General features: G+C 33.2%; 1 protein-coding gene and 1 pseudogene across 1 annotated transcript in view; one reads left to right on the plus strand and one right to left on the minus strand.

Moving 5' to 3' along the window:
- Arid2 (AT-rich interaction domain 2) overlaps positions 1–18,137 on the plus strand; it is a 177,320-nt gene that overhangs the window by 113,540 nt on the left and 45,643 nt on the right. Inside the window, exons 5-9 of the mRNA XM_048802581.1 lie at positions 13,652–13,718; positions 13,810–14,060; positions 14,397–14,493; positions 14,582–14,791; positions 15,611–15,778. Of these exons, the coding sequence (XP_048658538.1) occupies positions 13,652–13,718; positions 13,810–14,060; positions 14,397–14,493; positions 14,582–14,791; positions 15,611–15,778 (793 nt within the window). The remainder of the gene's footprint in view (positions 1–13,651; positions 13,719–13,809; positions 14,061–14,396; positions 14,494–14,581; positions 14,792–15,610; positions 15,779–18,137) is intronic.
- LOC125616685 overlaps positions 9,325–18,137 on the minus strand; it is a 59,982-nt pseudogene continuing 51,169 nt past the window's right edge.

Raw genomic sequence — 18,137 nt, forward strand, 5'->3', positions numbered from 1 at the left:
TTTTTTTTTAATATTTATTTTTTAGTTTTCGGCAGACACACATCTTTGTTTGTATGTGGTGCTGAGGATGGAACCCGGGCCGAACGCATGCCAGGCGAGGGCGCTATCGTTTGAGCCACATCCCCAGCCCCTGGATTTTATTCTTGAAAGGTTCTTTTGATGAACATCAATTCTTAATGTAGTTATGGTTTGGATATGAGATATTCTCCCAAAGCTCTTGTATTAATATAGGAATATTCAGAGGTTAAATGGTTATGAAAGCTGTAACCTATTCAGCATATCCGGGCTGAAATGGACTAACTGGGTAGTATCATAGCAGGTGGGGCATGGTTATAGAAGGTGGCTCACTAGAGGCATGCCCTGAAACAATTCATCTTCCTTAGTGCCCCTTCCTCTTTCTGTCCTTTCTGTCTCTGCTTCTACCATAAGCTAAGTATCTTTCCTCTGCCAAGTCCTGGGCCCAGAACAATGGAGTCAACTGACTATGGACTGAGACCTCTGAAATTGTGAGCAAAAATGGTGTTTTCCTCTACTTAGTTGTTCTTGTTAGATAATTTGATCACAGCAGTGAAAAGCTGATTAACACATCAACTCATCAAATTCTTTTAGTAATTTTTTGTGTCCTGTTAACAAAATTTTTCCTACCCTGAAGTCAAGAATACATTGTTTTGTTTTGTTTTCTGACCTACTTTTCACACAATTTGTATGAGGTTTGGTGTGTGTATGACATAAGAGTCAAAAGTTTTCTTCTCATGGCAACCCAGGAATCTGCATCATTTGTTGAAAAGTTTTCTTCACTCTGTTGCAATGTCACCTTTGTCATAAATTTGCTGATCAGATATATATGGGTCTATTTCTAGGACTTTTCTTTCCCATTGTTCTGTTTGCCCATGTTAGGATTTTAAAGTACCAGACTTTTAGTGTTGGAATTAAAAATTCTTACTGTTGAAACTTCAGTGAAAATTTGTTTTCTGTTTGGAGAAAAAATTCATTTTTCCTATTGTTATTCATAGCCCATTGTTTATAAGGTATTTTTATACCTCTATGTTATTTATTATTCCAGAAAACAGACCTTTTCATCTAATTTTTTTTATCTCCATTCTTTGTTGAATATATCATCTCCCTTCAGTGTGTATTCTTTCCACAGTATAGCACATCCTCAATTTGGTCTTTCAGTGGAGATATCTTAATAGAAAAATTTATCTTTGTATTTAAACCTTATTCTAGCTTTTTTTGGGGGGAGTCATTCTGTTGTTTTTACGTTCTTATTTTTTGTTAATTTTGGCTCTTCTGTTTCTTTGGTATTTTGCAACCAAATAACAGGGTGTAGATTTTCTTTACTTCTGGAATTCCAAAGTTGAGCTTATTCTGTCTTCCACCTCTCTTAACCTTTCATTCATATAGTCTGTCTCTTTAACTGGTAAAATCCTTGGCTTGTTTTTCACTCCAAGTAATTATTTTCAGTTGTATCTACTATTCTACTTGATCCATTTGTTAAGTTTTTGTTTCTACAAGTTCTCTTTGGCCTTTGTTAAATTTGTCCTTTTTAGTTTTTTTTTTAAATGATTTGAATAATTTTGTATATGTATTAATATATATTTTTTAAAAATTATAATTTAATAAAATTTATATATAAAGAATTTATGTAACAAGTACAAATGTAAGTATAATACATGTAAATATTATTTATAAATATTTAATTAAATACAATTAAATACAAATATACCTGAGAATTCTGATATTTTAATCTCTTATAGCTCAATTTACTCATTAATTTATATATTTCCTTATATTTTATGATGTTACAAATTTCAACAGAAGTTTTTCTTTGGAATTTTTGTACAGACTAGATTGGAGAATTTATTCTTCCACTGCTGGTTGCATTTGCCCATCATTTAAAGGAAGAAAATACTGGTTTAGAATGATTCTATTGCTAGCTTCATTGAGTTTCCAGTGCCTCAGATAGTAAAACCAAACTCATGAAGGTTGAGGAGTAGGCTAGTGGTAAACAATTTCAGATATAGTTTTTAACCCTGGTATTGATTTTAACCAAATCTTTAGTCAACCATTTTTGTCTCCCTTTTTTTGAGTATTAGATATTCATATGTTTCACCATCATATGGTGTTGCATTTTAATTCCCCACTTCATAAACTGACCCAAGGCCATATCTCCTGTCCTCACCCAACCCATCAAAACTAAGCCCTTTGATTATAGAGATACATACTTTTCTTAACTCTAGAAAATTGGTGATGAAATTTTAAGTTGCACAAAATTTTTGTTTATATGTGCACTCCTCGTGGGAACAGGGGGCTGCCATTATATCATTAATCACATTAAATCAAGAACACACAAATATATTAAAATTTATATGTTCACCATTGTTGTATATGTTTTCATTAATTTCTACTCTTTATTTATCTTTCTGTGTGCTATTTTCTTTTAATTTGTTTCACTTTTTCCATTTATTAAGCTGATGCTTGCATGATTTTTTCCCAATATAACATATATATATTTCTAACTTTAGATACTTATGCACATTTTTTCTGTACTCATTGGTTACGCAGAGATTAGAATTTGAATCCTTGCTAATTTATCAAGTTAGTACTTGTCTCTGCTTTTCACATAATGCAGAAAATTCCCTCCAAGTTCAGTTTTGTCTTTATACTAGCAATTTTGATATGTCATATTTTTATTACAACTCAATTTAAGATGTCTTCTCATTTTTATTATTACTTCCTGTTTGATAAATGAGTTATTTAGGAAGGAATTTTCTGAGTCTCTTTTTTAAAAAAAATTGTTGTAATATTGTTGTACATAATGGTGGATTTTTTTTGTTGTTGCATATTGGGATCTGCATACAATATAACAACATAATTTGGTCAATATCATTCCCCAGTATTTCCCCTTTTCAAAAGGAATTTTCTCGGGGCTGGAATTGTGGCTCAGCAGTAGAGCGTTCGCCTAGGGGCAGGACCCCGGTTCAATTGTCAACACCACATAAAAATAAAGGCATTGTGTTGTGTCCATCTACAAAAAAAAAAAAAAAAAAAAAAGTTCATTTTCTCTCTCTCTCTCAACAAAAAAGGAATTTTCTTGATTTCCAGAAATATATGAAATTATTCTAGTTTGTTCTTACTCATTTCTCAATTCTCTGTGTTGAGAATGTGCTCTTATAATTAGGTTATTGAAATGTTTTCACTCTTTACTATTTTAATCTAGCATTGATCAGATTTTATACTACATGTATTTGAAAAGAATATATGTTCTGAAGTCTTTTTATGCAGATTTCGATATTTCAGGCCAACAGTATTAGTTCTAACGTTCATATTGCAGTAATAATGCTGTCATTTTCTGTTAGTTCCTTCATTTATGTAAAAAAGGTATGTTAAAATGCTTGTTTTGACTGTGGATGTGATGATTCTGTACAGTTCTGTAATATTGTGTTATTTAGTTGTGTCTGTTATTTAGTTTGTATCTCCCATATTTGTTGTATCTTTCTGGTCAGTCTAACTTATTGGGAAGTGTCTTCTTGCCTTCACAATTTATGTTTTGATTTAGTACAGGTATATCAGCTTTCAGGTTGGTGTTTATAAAGTTTATATTTTACTTTCAGCCTTTCATAACCTTAAATTTTACCTGAATTTTTGTAAACAACATATATTTGTGCTTTGATTTTTTTCCTAGTATGAAAAACTTTGTTTATTTAGTGTAGTTATTTCATTTTAATGTAATTCTCATATTTTGCTTTAATTTACCATGTTCCTAATTTGTCTGTCTTTTCTATTCTTTTTCCCCCTTCTCTTATTTTTTTTCAACTTAATTTGACTCAGTATTGTTTATCATCCAGTTTACCCTATTAATTAGATATATTTTTAATTTTTTTAATTTTTAATTTTTTTTTTTAGTTATAGATGGACACAAAACCTTTATTGTTTGTTTATTTTTATGTGGTGCTGAGGTTCGAACCCAGGACCTCACATGTGCGAGGCAAGCACTCTACCACTGAGCCACAACCCCAGCCCCTATTAATTAGATATTAATGCCCTTTTTTTTTTACTCATTGGTTACACAGAGATTAAAATTTTAATCCTTTCTAATTTATTAAGTTAGTACTTGTCCCTGCTTTTCACATAATGCAGGTACTCTAGAACAACTCCTTCTGCATTTACTCAATCATGATTTACATAATATGTACATTACTGGTTAATGCTCTTTTTGAATTCATTTAGTTTTAATTTTTTTCCTTGTCTAATATCAGCAAATGATATAAATTTCTCCCAAAACACTGCTTCAGCATGTCCCAAAATTGTTTTATTGAATTTTCACTATTATTTATTTCAGAATATTTTCTGATTTTTCTTTGTTATTTCCTTGTGATTCATTGGTTATATAAAAAGGTGCTGTTTAATTACTTACTATGTGAAATTTCCAATTTGCTTTTTTTAAAAAAAATGTTTATTTTTTAAGTTGTAGTTGGACACAATGCCTTTATTCCATTCATTTATTTTTATGTGGTGCTGAGGATCGAACCCAGGGCCCCACACTTGCTAGGCAAGCTTTCTACGCTGAGCCACAATCCCAGCCCCTCCAATTCGCTTTTATTATCATCATTATTGCAAAATTGGTTTCTTATCAAATTCTGTTGTGGTTGAAAAACATGTTCTACTTAATTTCATTCCTCTTAAACTTGTCAAGACTTGTTTAATTGTCCAGCATATGGCCTTTCTCAATGAATGTTTCATGTACTCTTTAAAAGATTTGTGTTCTATTACCGTTGAATATAGTGTCTATTAGTAACAATTAAGTGAAGGTCATTAGAAGTGTTAAAAGAATTCTGTATCATTATTGCTTTTTTATCTAATTGTTCTGTGATTTATTGAGAGATGAAGTATTGAAATCAGCTACTATGATTATGAATGTTTACAGCCTTTTTCAGTCTATCAGTTTTTGTTTCACATATTTGAAACTCTGTGATTAGTTATATACTCATTTTCAATTGCTTTTTTTCACTGATGGAATATTTTTTAACCTTATGGAATATTCCCCTTCTTATAATATCATTTTGCCTTGAAATTAACTTTGTCTGATGCTAATTTAGGTAGCTACATCACCTTTCTTATGATTGATATTATCATATTTTTTCTATCGTATGCTTTTCATCTATTTTAACATTCAGTGTTTCTTAAAGATGGCATATTGTTCACTCTTGCTTTCCTTTTCCCCACAAAATGCAATTTCTTCCTTTAAATCAGTCTGTGAGAACATTTGCCCTATGGTTGGGTTTAGCGTCTCAGGTTTTATTTTCCTGAAATTTTTATTTTGCCTCTGTGTTCAAAGGATACTTTTTGTGGACATAAAAATTTAGGGTTTTGTCTGATACATTAAAGGTAATAATCATTGTCAGTTTGCATTATTACTGATAAGTCAATTTTGTTGTTCCTCTGTTCATGGTATTTTCTCTGCTTTTAGAACGTTCTCTTTATTATTGAGTTTCAACTTGGTTATGATTTACCTTGTGGGTTTTATTGCTTATCTTACTTGGGGTTCATTTATCTTTTTAAATCTGTGGTTTGGTATTTTATGTAAAGTTTGGAATGTATGTGCCATTTATTTCTTCAGGTTTTTTCATTTCCCTGCTATTTTTCTCAGACTACATGTGTACATATATTAGGCCACAATATTGTTCCACAGAATTAATGAATTTTTTTCTTTCTGAGGCTAGTATGTTTCTTTGTTATTATTATTTTTGTGTTTTAACTTAAGATTGTTGAATGTTTTATTTTCACTTATAAGTATTACATTAATTCCCATACACAAATCCAAGACCATATATTGCGTGATTCCAAATAACAAAAACCCAACTTATATGTCTGGATATTAAAAACCCAAACCCAGATATTGGTGATTTTTTTTCATTAGTAGACATCATGGACATCCTTTGGGAGATAGCAGGCCCCCTGACCCTCAAACAGCAACTTGCCATGAGTCCATACCAAAACAGGGAGCCAATGTCTTGTAGCAACTAAACCTGGCAAGTAATTTCACTCATGAAGCCAGAACACCTGTATTCCAATGCTGCCATCCACAGATATTTCCTGTTTTCTGCCCTCTAGGAAAACCTCCTTTGAACATACATGGTATTTTCTACTTGGGGATAATAACTTCTTCCTGCCATTTTCCCCCAAAAGCTCAGAAGAAGTGATGAGACTATTAAAAAAAAAAAAAATGGCACAGTGTTACTCTCTGGAGTCTGCCACTGTTTGGATGTATTTTTAGGCTCATTCTGCTAGGCTCTGGAGTTCCAGGTTTCTGTGCTACACAGGTGCTGGAAGAATCAGAGAGAGAATGCAGGGCTCCCTGAAAACCAGGAAGTGCACAGTTAACATACAAGGATGTGGCCATTGATTTCTCTGAAGAGGAATGGGAAGCCTGCACCCTAGTCAGCAGAATTTACATAGAAATGTGATGGTAGAGAACAAACACAAAAATCTGACCTTCTTGGCCATTTCTTTTCATCATACCTAGGACTTTTCACCAGAACAGGACATAAAATATTCAACCCAAAAATGCAGACCATATGGAAATTTTGGCCTCCACGATTTACAATTAAGGAAAGAATGGGAAAGTGTGGGTTGGAATGAAGTTCAGAAACCATGTCATAGTGAACCTAATTACCGGTATATATAAAAAAAAAAGTTATGAAAGTAGTGAAACTCTAACTTTAGCCTTGTTTTAAATCTTAGAAAACATCCGTGTATTCACTTCACAAAAAAATCTGTACAGAGGTCAGAAATGTTGGGAAGTTGATTCTCAATGCTCAAAATTTATCCATTCTAGTATTTATATTCAAAATAATACATACAAATGTAAAAATATGAGAAAATTTTTAATCAAATCTCAAGCCTTACTCCACCCCCGAAAATTTATACTGTAGAGGAGCCTTACATATATAAAAAATGTGGCCAAGCACTTAAGCATTGCTCAACCCTTACTCAACACCAGAGAATTCATACAGGAGAAAAGCTCTACAAATGTAAATAATGTGGCAAAACTTTTGAACAAATCACAAATCTTACTGGATGCCAGAGTATTCATACTGGATAGAAGCCCTATAAATGTAAAGAATATGGCAAAACCTCATAAGTGTTGTTCAACCCTTGCTCCACGCTGGAGGATTCACACTGGAAAGAAACCCCACAAATATAAGGAATATGGTAAAGATTTTAATCAACTTTCACACATTATTCAACACCAGATAATTCATATTGAACCCAGACCTTATAAATGTAAAGAATGGGGCACAGTCTAAATATTGCTCAAACCTTTATAGTGACCAGAGATGTCATAGTAGTGAGAAACCCTACAAATGCAAAGAAAGTGGCAGAGCTTTCAACTGAAATTCATACTTCATTATGCTCCAGAGAATTCATACTGGAGAAAAACCCTACAAATGTCAAGAATATGGCAAAGCTTTTATCCAAATCACAGATTTTACCTGACACCTGGGGAGAAGCCATACAAATGTAAAGAATGTGGCAAAGCCTTCAAATATTGCTCAAACGTTCATAGACACCAGAGATATCATAACAGTGAGAAACCCTATAAATGCAAATCAAAGCTTTCAGTCAAAGCTCAAACATCATTACACACTGGAGAATTTATACTGGAGAAAAGCCTTACCAATGTGAGATGGAGAGACCCTAGAATTGTACAAAGTGTGGTAAATTCTGTAACACTTGTTCACATCTTATTCAACACCTCAGAATTCATATTGGAGATATACTGGAGAATTCAGAGTAGAAAGAAATCTTAAAAATGTATATAATGTATCAAAGCCTTTATTCAGATTTAAAACTTTCTTCATCATCAGAAAATTTATGCAATATTGAAATCTAATAGGTATAAAGATATGCAAACACCTTTGTCCAAAAAGTATACCATTAGAGAACAGAAAAATATTTATAATAAAATAAAACCTTTAGAAATTTTTTTTTTTAAAGTTACATCTAGAATTCTAAAAGAAATAAATACAGGGCTGGGGTTGTGGCTCAGCGGTAGAGCGCTTGACTAGCACATACGAGGACTCGGGTTCCATCTTCAGCACCACATAACAATAAAATAAAGATACTGTGTCCATCTATAACTAAAAAAATAAAGTGTTATTTAAAAAAAAAAAGAAAGAAATACAAAGACACGTTTATCAAGTATATCCTTCCTAGCTTTAAGAGTTAATGAAAAGCCTGGTATACCCCTATAATCCCAGCAGCTCAGGAGGCTGAGGTAGGAGGGTCGTGAGTTCAAAGCCAGCCTCAGAAAAAAAAAGGTGCTAAGCAACTCAGTGAGTCCCTGTCTGTAAATAAAATACAAAATAGGGCTTGGGATATGGCTCAGTGGCTGGGTCACACACACCCTGCCTCCCATACCCCATCCACCCGCCCGCCAGCCTGCAACCAAAAAAGTCAATGAACAGCTGGGCAAGATGGCGTATGCCTGTGGCTGGGGACACTTGAGACCAGAGGATCGAAAGTTCACAGCCAGTATCAGCAACTTAGGGAGGCCGTAAGCAATTTAGTGAGACCCTGTCTCTAAATAAAATATTGTAAAAACGGGTTGGGAATGTGGCTCACTGGTTAAGCACCCCTGGGTTCAATTCCTGGTTCCCTCCCCCCGACCAAAAAATCAATGAATAGATATGAAACTTTTTTTAAAAAACTTTCCCAAAGATAGAAGCCAGGAATATCAAAGAGGATAAAACAGGATCCCACAATTAACAGAGAACTAAAGTAAATGAAAATACTTTTTTTTTGACTAAGAGAAGTGGGCTGAATGAAAATTGATAGCATTTCAAGAGTGGATGATAATTTGTACTAAAACACTATGCAACTCTGACAAGGCAAAGATTTAATTAGTAGATATAACAATTATAATGGTATATTCTTAAGTCGAATTTAAATAAGTTGTCAAATAATTATACACACTAAAACTAATATCTGGGAACCTTAATTTTGTTTGAAAAGCTATTAGACTCTCCCTTCAAACCATCCTGTGTTTGCTGATTTGTACATTCGATGAAGTTGCTCCAAAAATTATTACTTTCAAAGGTTACATTGTTTGGTGAAAAAGGGGAAAACCATTCTGAACACTGGTCAAAAGAAAGAAATCTAGTCAACATGCCAGGTAGTTCCAAGTCTTTGTGTTTCTCAGATACACACAGAATTGAAAATTCATTAGGAAATGAATGAGTTTGTATGAAGATGGCAGTTCCCACTGCCAGCAAGGCAGTCTCTCTGATCTGTAACACACCTATCTTCCTAGAGCAGATTTCAGGTTGAGAGCTCTGGTGGGGGAACTGAACAAATCTCCTCTTATAGGTGTTCCAGCGTGCTGCACTGAGGGAATGAAATAATTGGGATACATCTTGTTGCCCAGGTAGTGTTTAAGTTCATCACAAGGCCTCGAAAAAGTGAGCTGCATAGTCTTCTTGAGCCAGACAGTTGGTAGGAGTCTGTTACAGTCCCACAGCGTCATGCTCCACAGGTGATAGGGTCTAATGGTTGTATGCCAGAAAAAGAGTTTAATGGTGATGACCTGGTAGGCCGACAAGAAACTGCTAGAGTCACTTCTTCAATTGCTCCTTGCTTCTGGCAAAGTATAGCTGCCATTCTTGTTGTTCTTGTCTTAGTAGGAGTAACCAGGCACCAAGTAAAACCCACTGATGAACTTCTCTCTCACTAATCTTCCCATCTAGAAGTGGTTCTCCATGAGCCAGCTTTGGGCCACTTCAGGCCAACGTTTGAAAGATACCACAGGGACAGAAATGTACAATCCACTACTGCTCCTTACATCCAGAATGATGGCAATGATGGTCCCATTCTTTTCTACTTTTCTACCTTTGGCATCTCTTGCTGGGATTTCTTCTCTATCTCTGATGTGACAGTGCTGATGGAGTCATAGAGCTAGTCAGCCACTTGTAAGGGAGAAGTAGTGTTTGGTGGCACCATTGATGTGATCTTTGATGATGTAACAGTCTTCGTCAGAAAGCCAAAGACTCAGAAAGGAAAAGCACAAGGCTTAGTGGCACAGGCTGATTACAGTCATGCAGTTTAAGGACTGGCACCAAAAGGGTGAAGTTTATATCATAGTCAGTGCCCCAGACAGACATTGAGCTCATCTAAGTCCAGATCCACCAGACTTCTCTAGAGAGCAACAGATATTCATTAACCACTGGAAGGTTTTAGTCTAGTTTTTGCACCATCTCCAGTTGGAAAAGATGAGATCCTTGGCTGTCTGAATCTCTAGCATTGTCTGGTTATCATATTCCCACTGGTTGTGCTTTGTAAATTCTTGAATGGATTTGTTCAGTTCCCCCACCAGAGCTCTGAAACCTGAAATCTGCTCTAGAAAGACAGGTGTGTTACAGATCAGAGAGACTGCCTTGCTGGCAGTGGGAACTTCCATCTTCATACAAACTCGCTAATTGTTTTTGGACATTTTTTCTGTGTATCTCATTGTGGATTGTTGCTTTGTTATGCTTTCATCTTATCTACTTAAGCTACTTTCATCTTGTGAATTTTTTTTATTTCAGATTACATTTTTCTAAAACTTTTATTTGGTTCTCTTTAATACTGTTTATTTCTTTCCCAGTTATATTCATATTTTCCTTTAAATTCTTGAGCATATTTAATACTTTTTTGATGTTCTTGTCAATTATTTTATGGTCTTTATTATTTTGGTTTGTTTTTGTTGAAACTTATTTTTGTCTTGATTATAAGTCATTTTTTTAAGTTCATATGTCTAGAAAATTTTTATGATATATATATACAGTAAATGTTATATTGTTGAGTATCTGAATTTGCTTGAGTAACTAACTTTGTTCAGATAGGCTGTTTTTTGATTAATGGATCTTTATAGTATGGTTGGTTTTAGATTCATATCATATATTGTATTGCCCAGCTTTTTGTTACCATATAACAAAATACTCTTTTTACTTTATAAAAAAGAAAAGGTTTATTTTGGCTCTGTGAGGTTCCCATTTGGAGGTTCCCATTCACAAAACAACTGGCCCTTTTTCTTTGGGACTATGACAAAGCAGCATATCATAGCAGGAGTGTGTCGTAGAGCAAAAACAGTCACCTCATGTCCAGGAAGCAAGAAAGAAAAGAAGAAGGGTCTGAAATACCACAGTCTCCTTTGAGGGCATGTCCCCAGTTACCTAAGGACCTCCTACGAGGCCCTACATCTGAAAGATTTCACCACCTCCAATAGGACAACTAACTATGAGGGTTAATCCTTTAACACCTGGGCCTTTGAGGGGCATTGAAGATCCAAATTATAGTACATGTAGCATTGTCTTTAGAACTAGTTAACTCCTAGTCCTAATGTGTGGCATTATGGGAATTTCTATTGAATAAGCTGAAAGTCTGTTTTTTCTACTCTAGAGATTCCTCAACTGGCTCCTTAACATTTTTTTTTTCAAATGTTCTTAACATTTGTTTTTTTCCACTGGTATTATGGAGTTTGACCAAATGAATGTGCAACTTAGTACTCAGAATAGACTAAAGGGGTCCCTCTTTAGATTAATGGAACTCTTGCTCTTTATAGCCCCTCTTTTGCCTACAAACTAGCTCTCAAATTCTGTGTGCCTTAGCCTTGGTGAGATCTGATCAATCTCAGCTTAGCAATTGTTAAGGTCTCTTGAGTTTCTCTTCTGTATGCCTTATTCTAGAAATAATGTACAGGTAGAAATATGGAGCATTCATTGGGTTTGCCTCTTTGTGTTTTCCCTTGTTTTAGTATCTATAAGCTTCCTGAATTTTCCTATCTGTGAAAACTCTTTTTTTTTTTTTTTTTTTTTAATTGCAGTGCCAGAGATTGTATCCAGGGTCTTTCACATGCTGGGCAAGTGCTCTACCACTAAGCTATATCCTCAGCTCCTTCTGAAAACTTTTTCAGAAAAATGTTTTATGGCAGGATGACTATACCAGTACCAATTATTCTATTATGCCTAAACAAAAGTTTCCTCAAAACATTTTTCCTAAATTTTAATTTTATATTTATTTTTATCCCCTAAGATTTAAAAAAAAAAAAAATGTGTATTTATTTTGTTTAACTTAACTACATTTACCTTTTCCATATATTTTTCTTTAATTCGCATTTGCAGAGTAATGAGTTTTTTCAGTTTTCACTTATCGGGAAATGTCTATTATTACACATTCATTCTTGAAGAACAGTTTTACTGTATAAAATTATATGTTGGTAAATATTTTCTTCCCTCACTTTGGAGAACATATTCCATTGTCTTCTGGCTTTCATAGTTTCTGTTACGTAGTCTGCTATCATTTTAATTGTTGTCCTTTTAAAGATTTTCTGTTCTTTTTGTCTATCTCCATTTATGATTTTTCTTTTGATGTTTCAGAAATTTTATTATGATGTTCCTACACATTTTTATTTACTTTTCTTGGAGTTTGTAGTTCTTCTTAAGTCTGAAAGTTGATGTATTTATCTAATCATTTGCTATACCCATCCACAGAGTTCTTAATTTTAGTTACGTTTTCAGTTCTAGAATTTCTATCTAGTTCTTTATTTTAGTTTTCATTTCTTTCCCAACATTTGTAGTCTTTTATGTCTTTGAACTTATTATTCGTGGTTATTTTAAATTCTGTATCTAATAACTTTATTATTTTACTTCCCTATGGCCCTTTTTTCATAGTTATTGACCATGTTCTTTGTTCATGTGACAAGTTGTTTTTTATTGTTAACCAAACATTATTTGTCTTAAGTTTTTTTGTTGTTTGTTTTATTTTTTAAATATAGTGGTCCTCTTGAGTAGTCTCATGATGTCTGTGGCTCTCAGAATAAAAGTTTTACATGCAAAACAACTTTGATTCCAAAAGATAATTATTTTTTGGTATATACATACCATATTATTTAGAAATAAAAAGTTAGTTAATAGCTCACATGCTTTTTTATTAGTACATAAGTTCCAGGCAAGTGGAATGGGCAGTGTTCATTTTGTATAAGATATATCAATATAAAGGCATTCGGTTTTTAGCTACAAAAAAGATTATTAAATAATTGGATGGATTTTGCTTTCCATTTAGGAACCAAAACTGTATCACTTGTTGTGCCTCAGAATTGTCTGTAAATAGGAATATTGTGATTATTTGCCATTTGCAGGTGAGATTAATACCTCCCTTAATTTTCAAGTACTGTTCTGTACAAATACTTACTTGTAGATATTTTCTATAGCTATAAAAATAATCTGAAAATGTCTGTGATTCATATTGGTGACTCTGTCACAGTTTGTGCTATCATGGTCTTTGGACTAACATTCAGAGTTGAAGAAAGTGTTGAAGAAATACTCAATTTCAGTTAAATATTAATGAACATAAAGATTCATTTTTTCCCCCTCATACAAGTTCACAGATGTTCTACTTTCCTTCAGAGGCCTTATAGGATTCTGTTGCCCGCCAGGTTAAGGATCCTTGACCTAAAAAGAAAGAAAAAACAAATCTTAATTACATAAGAATCCTTTAACTATACGAAATTAAGCATTTATGTTGAAGAACAAAATCCATAGTGTGACTTTTTAAAGTAACAGAATAGTTGTTTCAAATCATTGGCATTTAGCATACTAATTTCTGATTACAGTTTTGGAAAGACATTGTTGATGATAATGAAGTACGTGATCTCATTTCTGATAGAAACAAGTCTCAGGGTAAGTCAATAAAAGTATAATTAAGTGATTTCAAAATTGCAACAATGGTAAATAAAATACCAATTTATGAAATTTCTATTTTCTCTTATAGAAGGTACATCAGGAGAATGGATCTGGGAATCTTTATTTCATCCACCTCGAAAGCTGGGCATTAATGATATTGAAGGACAGCGGGTACTTCAGATTGCAGTGATTTTGCGAAATCTTTCCTTTGAAGAGGGCAATGTTAAGCTCTTGGCAGCTAATCGTACCTGTCTTCGTTTCCTATTACTTTCTGCACATAGTCATTTTATTTCTTTAAGGCAATTAGGCCTTGACACATTAGGAAATATTGCAGCTGAGGTAAGCATGTTACAGTATCTTAAAATTGCTTTTGTAGTTAGCAACATTTACTTAAAAATTTTAGGATGTGTGTGGCATTTTATTATAGTTGTCCATATTTGCAGAATATTTATTAAATGGTTACATGTATTTGTTGTCAAAAGTGGTGGTGCAGAAATAGCAAACATTTGTGGAAAAAAAGAAATACTTGAAATGATGCTTCAAATTGAGCCTTGACTATTCTCATAATAATTATACATTTTAAAATAATACAGTGGTTTTTTTTTCAATTTTTTTAAATTTGAAATATAGAACTCTAGAAGAAACATTCCTCAACAGTACTGTTCTTTTTTCTAGCTTTTATTGGACCCTGTTGATTTCAAAACTACTCATCTGATGTTTCATACTGTTACAAAATGCTTAATGTCAAGGGATAGATTTTTAAAGATGAGAGGTGAGTACTCAATTAAGTTTTTAATTGTGGAAAGTAAACAAACTTTATCATTTGTTAAAATATATGTGTGTTTGTGTATGTTTTACAGGCATGGAAATTTTGGGAAATCTTTGCAAAGCAGAAGATAATGGTGTTTTAATTTGTGAATATGTGGATCAAGATTCATATAGAGAGATCATTTGTCATCTCACTTTACCTGATGTGCTGCTTGTAATCTCAACACTTGAGGTGCTATACATGCTCACTGAAATGGGAGATGTTGCTTGCACAAAAATTGCAAAAGTAGAAAAGAGCATTGGTAAGATGAGACCAAAAATCTTGTAAATTATTTTCTTCACTGAGGAAAATATATAATGTGCTGTATAAAAAACTACTCAGTATTTGAGATTTTCTGTTTAATTTTGAGGAATATTACCTTCTCAAAAACACTGTTTGTTTTAGTCTTCTGCCTCTTTTAGACAGGTAAGATACATCTGTGATGGAAGAACAGGATTATATGGCTAACAGTAATTACTATTCTTTATATCTATTGTGTTTTAAATTTTAAAAGGACAAAACTCCTATGTCTGACTTTTTGGGAGTAGGTCTTTCAGTTTCAAATGGTCAGCTTCTACTGTTGAATACCTAAAGCTAGTAAAGTAAGCCTCCATTTCTAGAATTTGCTGGTAATAGTGCTGTCCTTAAAAATCAGTGAACTCACCTCCTTAAAGGTAGTCCATTATAAACATACTTATTAAAGCATGCCATGTTAATATTTAACTCAATGATTAAAATGATATCTTTCTTGAGAATAAGTACTAAAATCAGAGTTAAAGATTTAGCTTGAACACTGAAATATTGAGATTAAGTTGTCATTTTCTATATCAACAATTCTTAAATCCAGCTACACACCAGAATCACTTGGGAACCTTTTGAAAGATACCTACTCTCCACTTCAGAACTACTAAACAAATTGAGATTGTGATTTTGTTGTTGTTGTTGTTGTTTTTTTAAGATCCATAGGTAATTCTGATGTACTATGACTGGCATTTGAGAAGCAGTATTCTGTATATGTATATCCTCCAGAGATGGCATTGTTTTGTAATACAATGGACTGATAATTTTTTTTTTTTTTTAGACATGTTAGTTTGTCTGGTTTCTATGGATATTCAGATGTTTGGCCCTGATGCACTAGCAGCAGTAAAACTCGTCGAACATCCAAGTTCCAGTCACCAAGTTTTATCTGAAATTAGGCCACAAGCTATAGAGCAAGTCCAAACCCAGACCCATGTAGCATCATCCCCAGGTTAGTGTTTTTATATATTCTTTTTCAATGTGCTTATGTGTGTAAGATTTAATGCTGAGAATCAGTTTAAATTTTTAGTACGAAGACCTGATATTTTACAATAGAATAGGTAAAGGACGATTTGGATATGCAACTTCTTAGATAGTTTACATTCCAGGAGTATTAATATCCAGAAGAGTAAAGAAGAAGAATAGTATAGAAATCAAGTTGAGAAGGATTTAGAGAATTGTAAGGGATTAGGTATTCACAACTGCACAAGCAGTAAGTATGCTACTGAGCTTATTATTTGTGATTATTGTTCTGGGAAACTGACATACTAGGAATGTTAATTATATATATTACCTTATAATTCATTTGGGTAATGATGAGGATACACAAGTATATTACCCCTGAATCTTGGCCCCAGTACCACAGAATCATCCTGGGAGCAGACACATGCACACACACATACATAAGCATGTGTATCTATCTACACATGTGTAGAGTCCGATGGCTCAATTTTGTTTAACCCAAATGGCTCTAAGTGCAGACTGTCTAACAACCAGCCTTCTCTTTCGTCCTTGGACTTCTTTCTCCTGGCACATTCTGAGTCATCATTTTTATATTTTAGCACTTAGCCTTTTTGTAGTCCTCTGTCTTTCATTTGTCCTAACAAAAGCAATTCATCTTTTACTTCACCTACCTTTCCAGTTTCTACCCTTTCACTTGATACTGTCCCCAAGATACTTTTCCTGTGGTTTTTTAATTTTTTTTATAGATGATACTTATTTTCTCAGTTGATCTCACTTTTCACTTTGCAGTTCATTAATATGGAGGCTGTGTAGAATGAATTTCTTAAATTTTGTGCTACTTTACTACAAATTTACTAGCATCAGAACTTATTCTCCTTCAACTTCCCTGTGTGTCAGAAAAGAGATGCTCTTCTGAATCTGTGCTCTAAGTATCAGTTATTTTTTGTTTTGTTTCCTATTTTATTTATATATGACAGCAGAATGCATTACAATTCTTATTACACATATAGAGCAAATTTTTCACATCTCTGGTTGTATACAAAGTATATTCACACCAACTCACGTCTTCATACCTGTACTTTGGGTAATAATGATCATCACATTTGTTGATTTTTTGTTTTTTTTTTTACTTCTTCCTTGTAGCTAGAAATGCTAACAGGTTCTTTCTCATTCACCTTCACTGTGCCCAAACCAAAATTTTCATTGTCTTTAATCTTTATCACATCAGCGTATTCACCAAACCTTGTTGTTGTTTTTTTTAAATACCCTCATTTCTTCCCTTACCAGTGCTAATGACTCTTATGAGAGTCATCTCTCTATAGGTAAATGTTCTCCTCACATTCAGTCATGGTCCCACCCCATCCCCTATTCTAATTCACGGTATTAAAATTCTATACAAAGTATCTATGCAAAGTACTTAAGAGTTATATTTCCTGGGTTTTCATTAGGACCTTGAAAGTATCTGATAAAATTGCATCATGTGCATTTAACCTACATGAACAAAACTGAATAAAATAAAAGGGAAAAAATAGATAATTTCAATTGTCAGTGTACTCAATGAATTTTTACCCATAGGAAACAGATGTTAATCAGCTAAAACATATTTGTGGAATATTCAGAGTATTAATGGTTTCTGAGCCTTGACAACGAAGCAAAATGGATCAGTTTAGTGGGTGGTAGAGATGTGTTTTTATCCTCAAAGAAACTGAGGATTAAATTAATTGAGGGCCATAGAGAAATAGTGTCTAACAAAGAAAGGAACTGATAAATTGTCAGTGAATTCATTCAGGTATGAAACATCTAATTCTTATTTGGAAAATGTCCAAATGAAAAATTGAGTGTTTGTGGCTTATTCATTTATATAGTAATTAATTGATAGAGATGGAGATGGGCTTTAAGGAATATAGCAGTTAATTTTTGAGCTAGAGAGCACTTTAGTACTTATGTGTACTGTAAATTATATCTTTAAATGTTTGACTTTTTACCTTATTGTTTGACTTTTTACCTTTTTTTAATGTTATGTGTTATGGAATAGTCATTCAAACTTTTGCTTTTTTTTCCCATCACTATGAAAGCTTTTTTTAAATATTTTTTATTTGTAGTTGGACACAATACCTTTATTTTATTTATTTATTGTTATGTGGTACTGAGGATCAAACCCAGGGCCTTGCACATGCTAGACAAGTGCTCTACCGCTGAGCCATAACCCCAGCCCACTATGAAAGCTTTTTATTTACCTATTTTATGTTGATATCTAAGTTTTATCAAAATTAAAATAGATACAAAGAAAATATTTTCTTGAAATATATCAAATTTTTTTTTTTTTTTTTTTTTTTTTTTTTTTTTTT

The sequence above is a fragment of the Marmota marmota genome, unplaced genomic scaffold (assembly GCF_001458135.2).
Source record: "Marmota marmota marmota unplaced genomic scaffold, marMar, whole genome shotgun sequence".
Taxonomy (NCBI): Eukaryota; Metazoa; Chordata; class Mammalia; order Rodentia; family Sciuridae; genus Marmota; species Marmota marmota.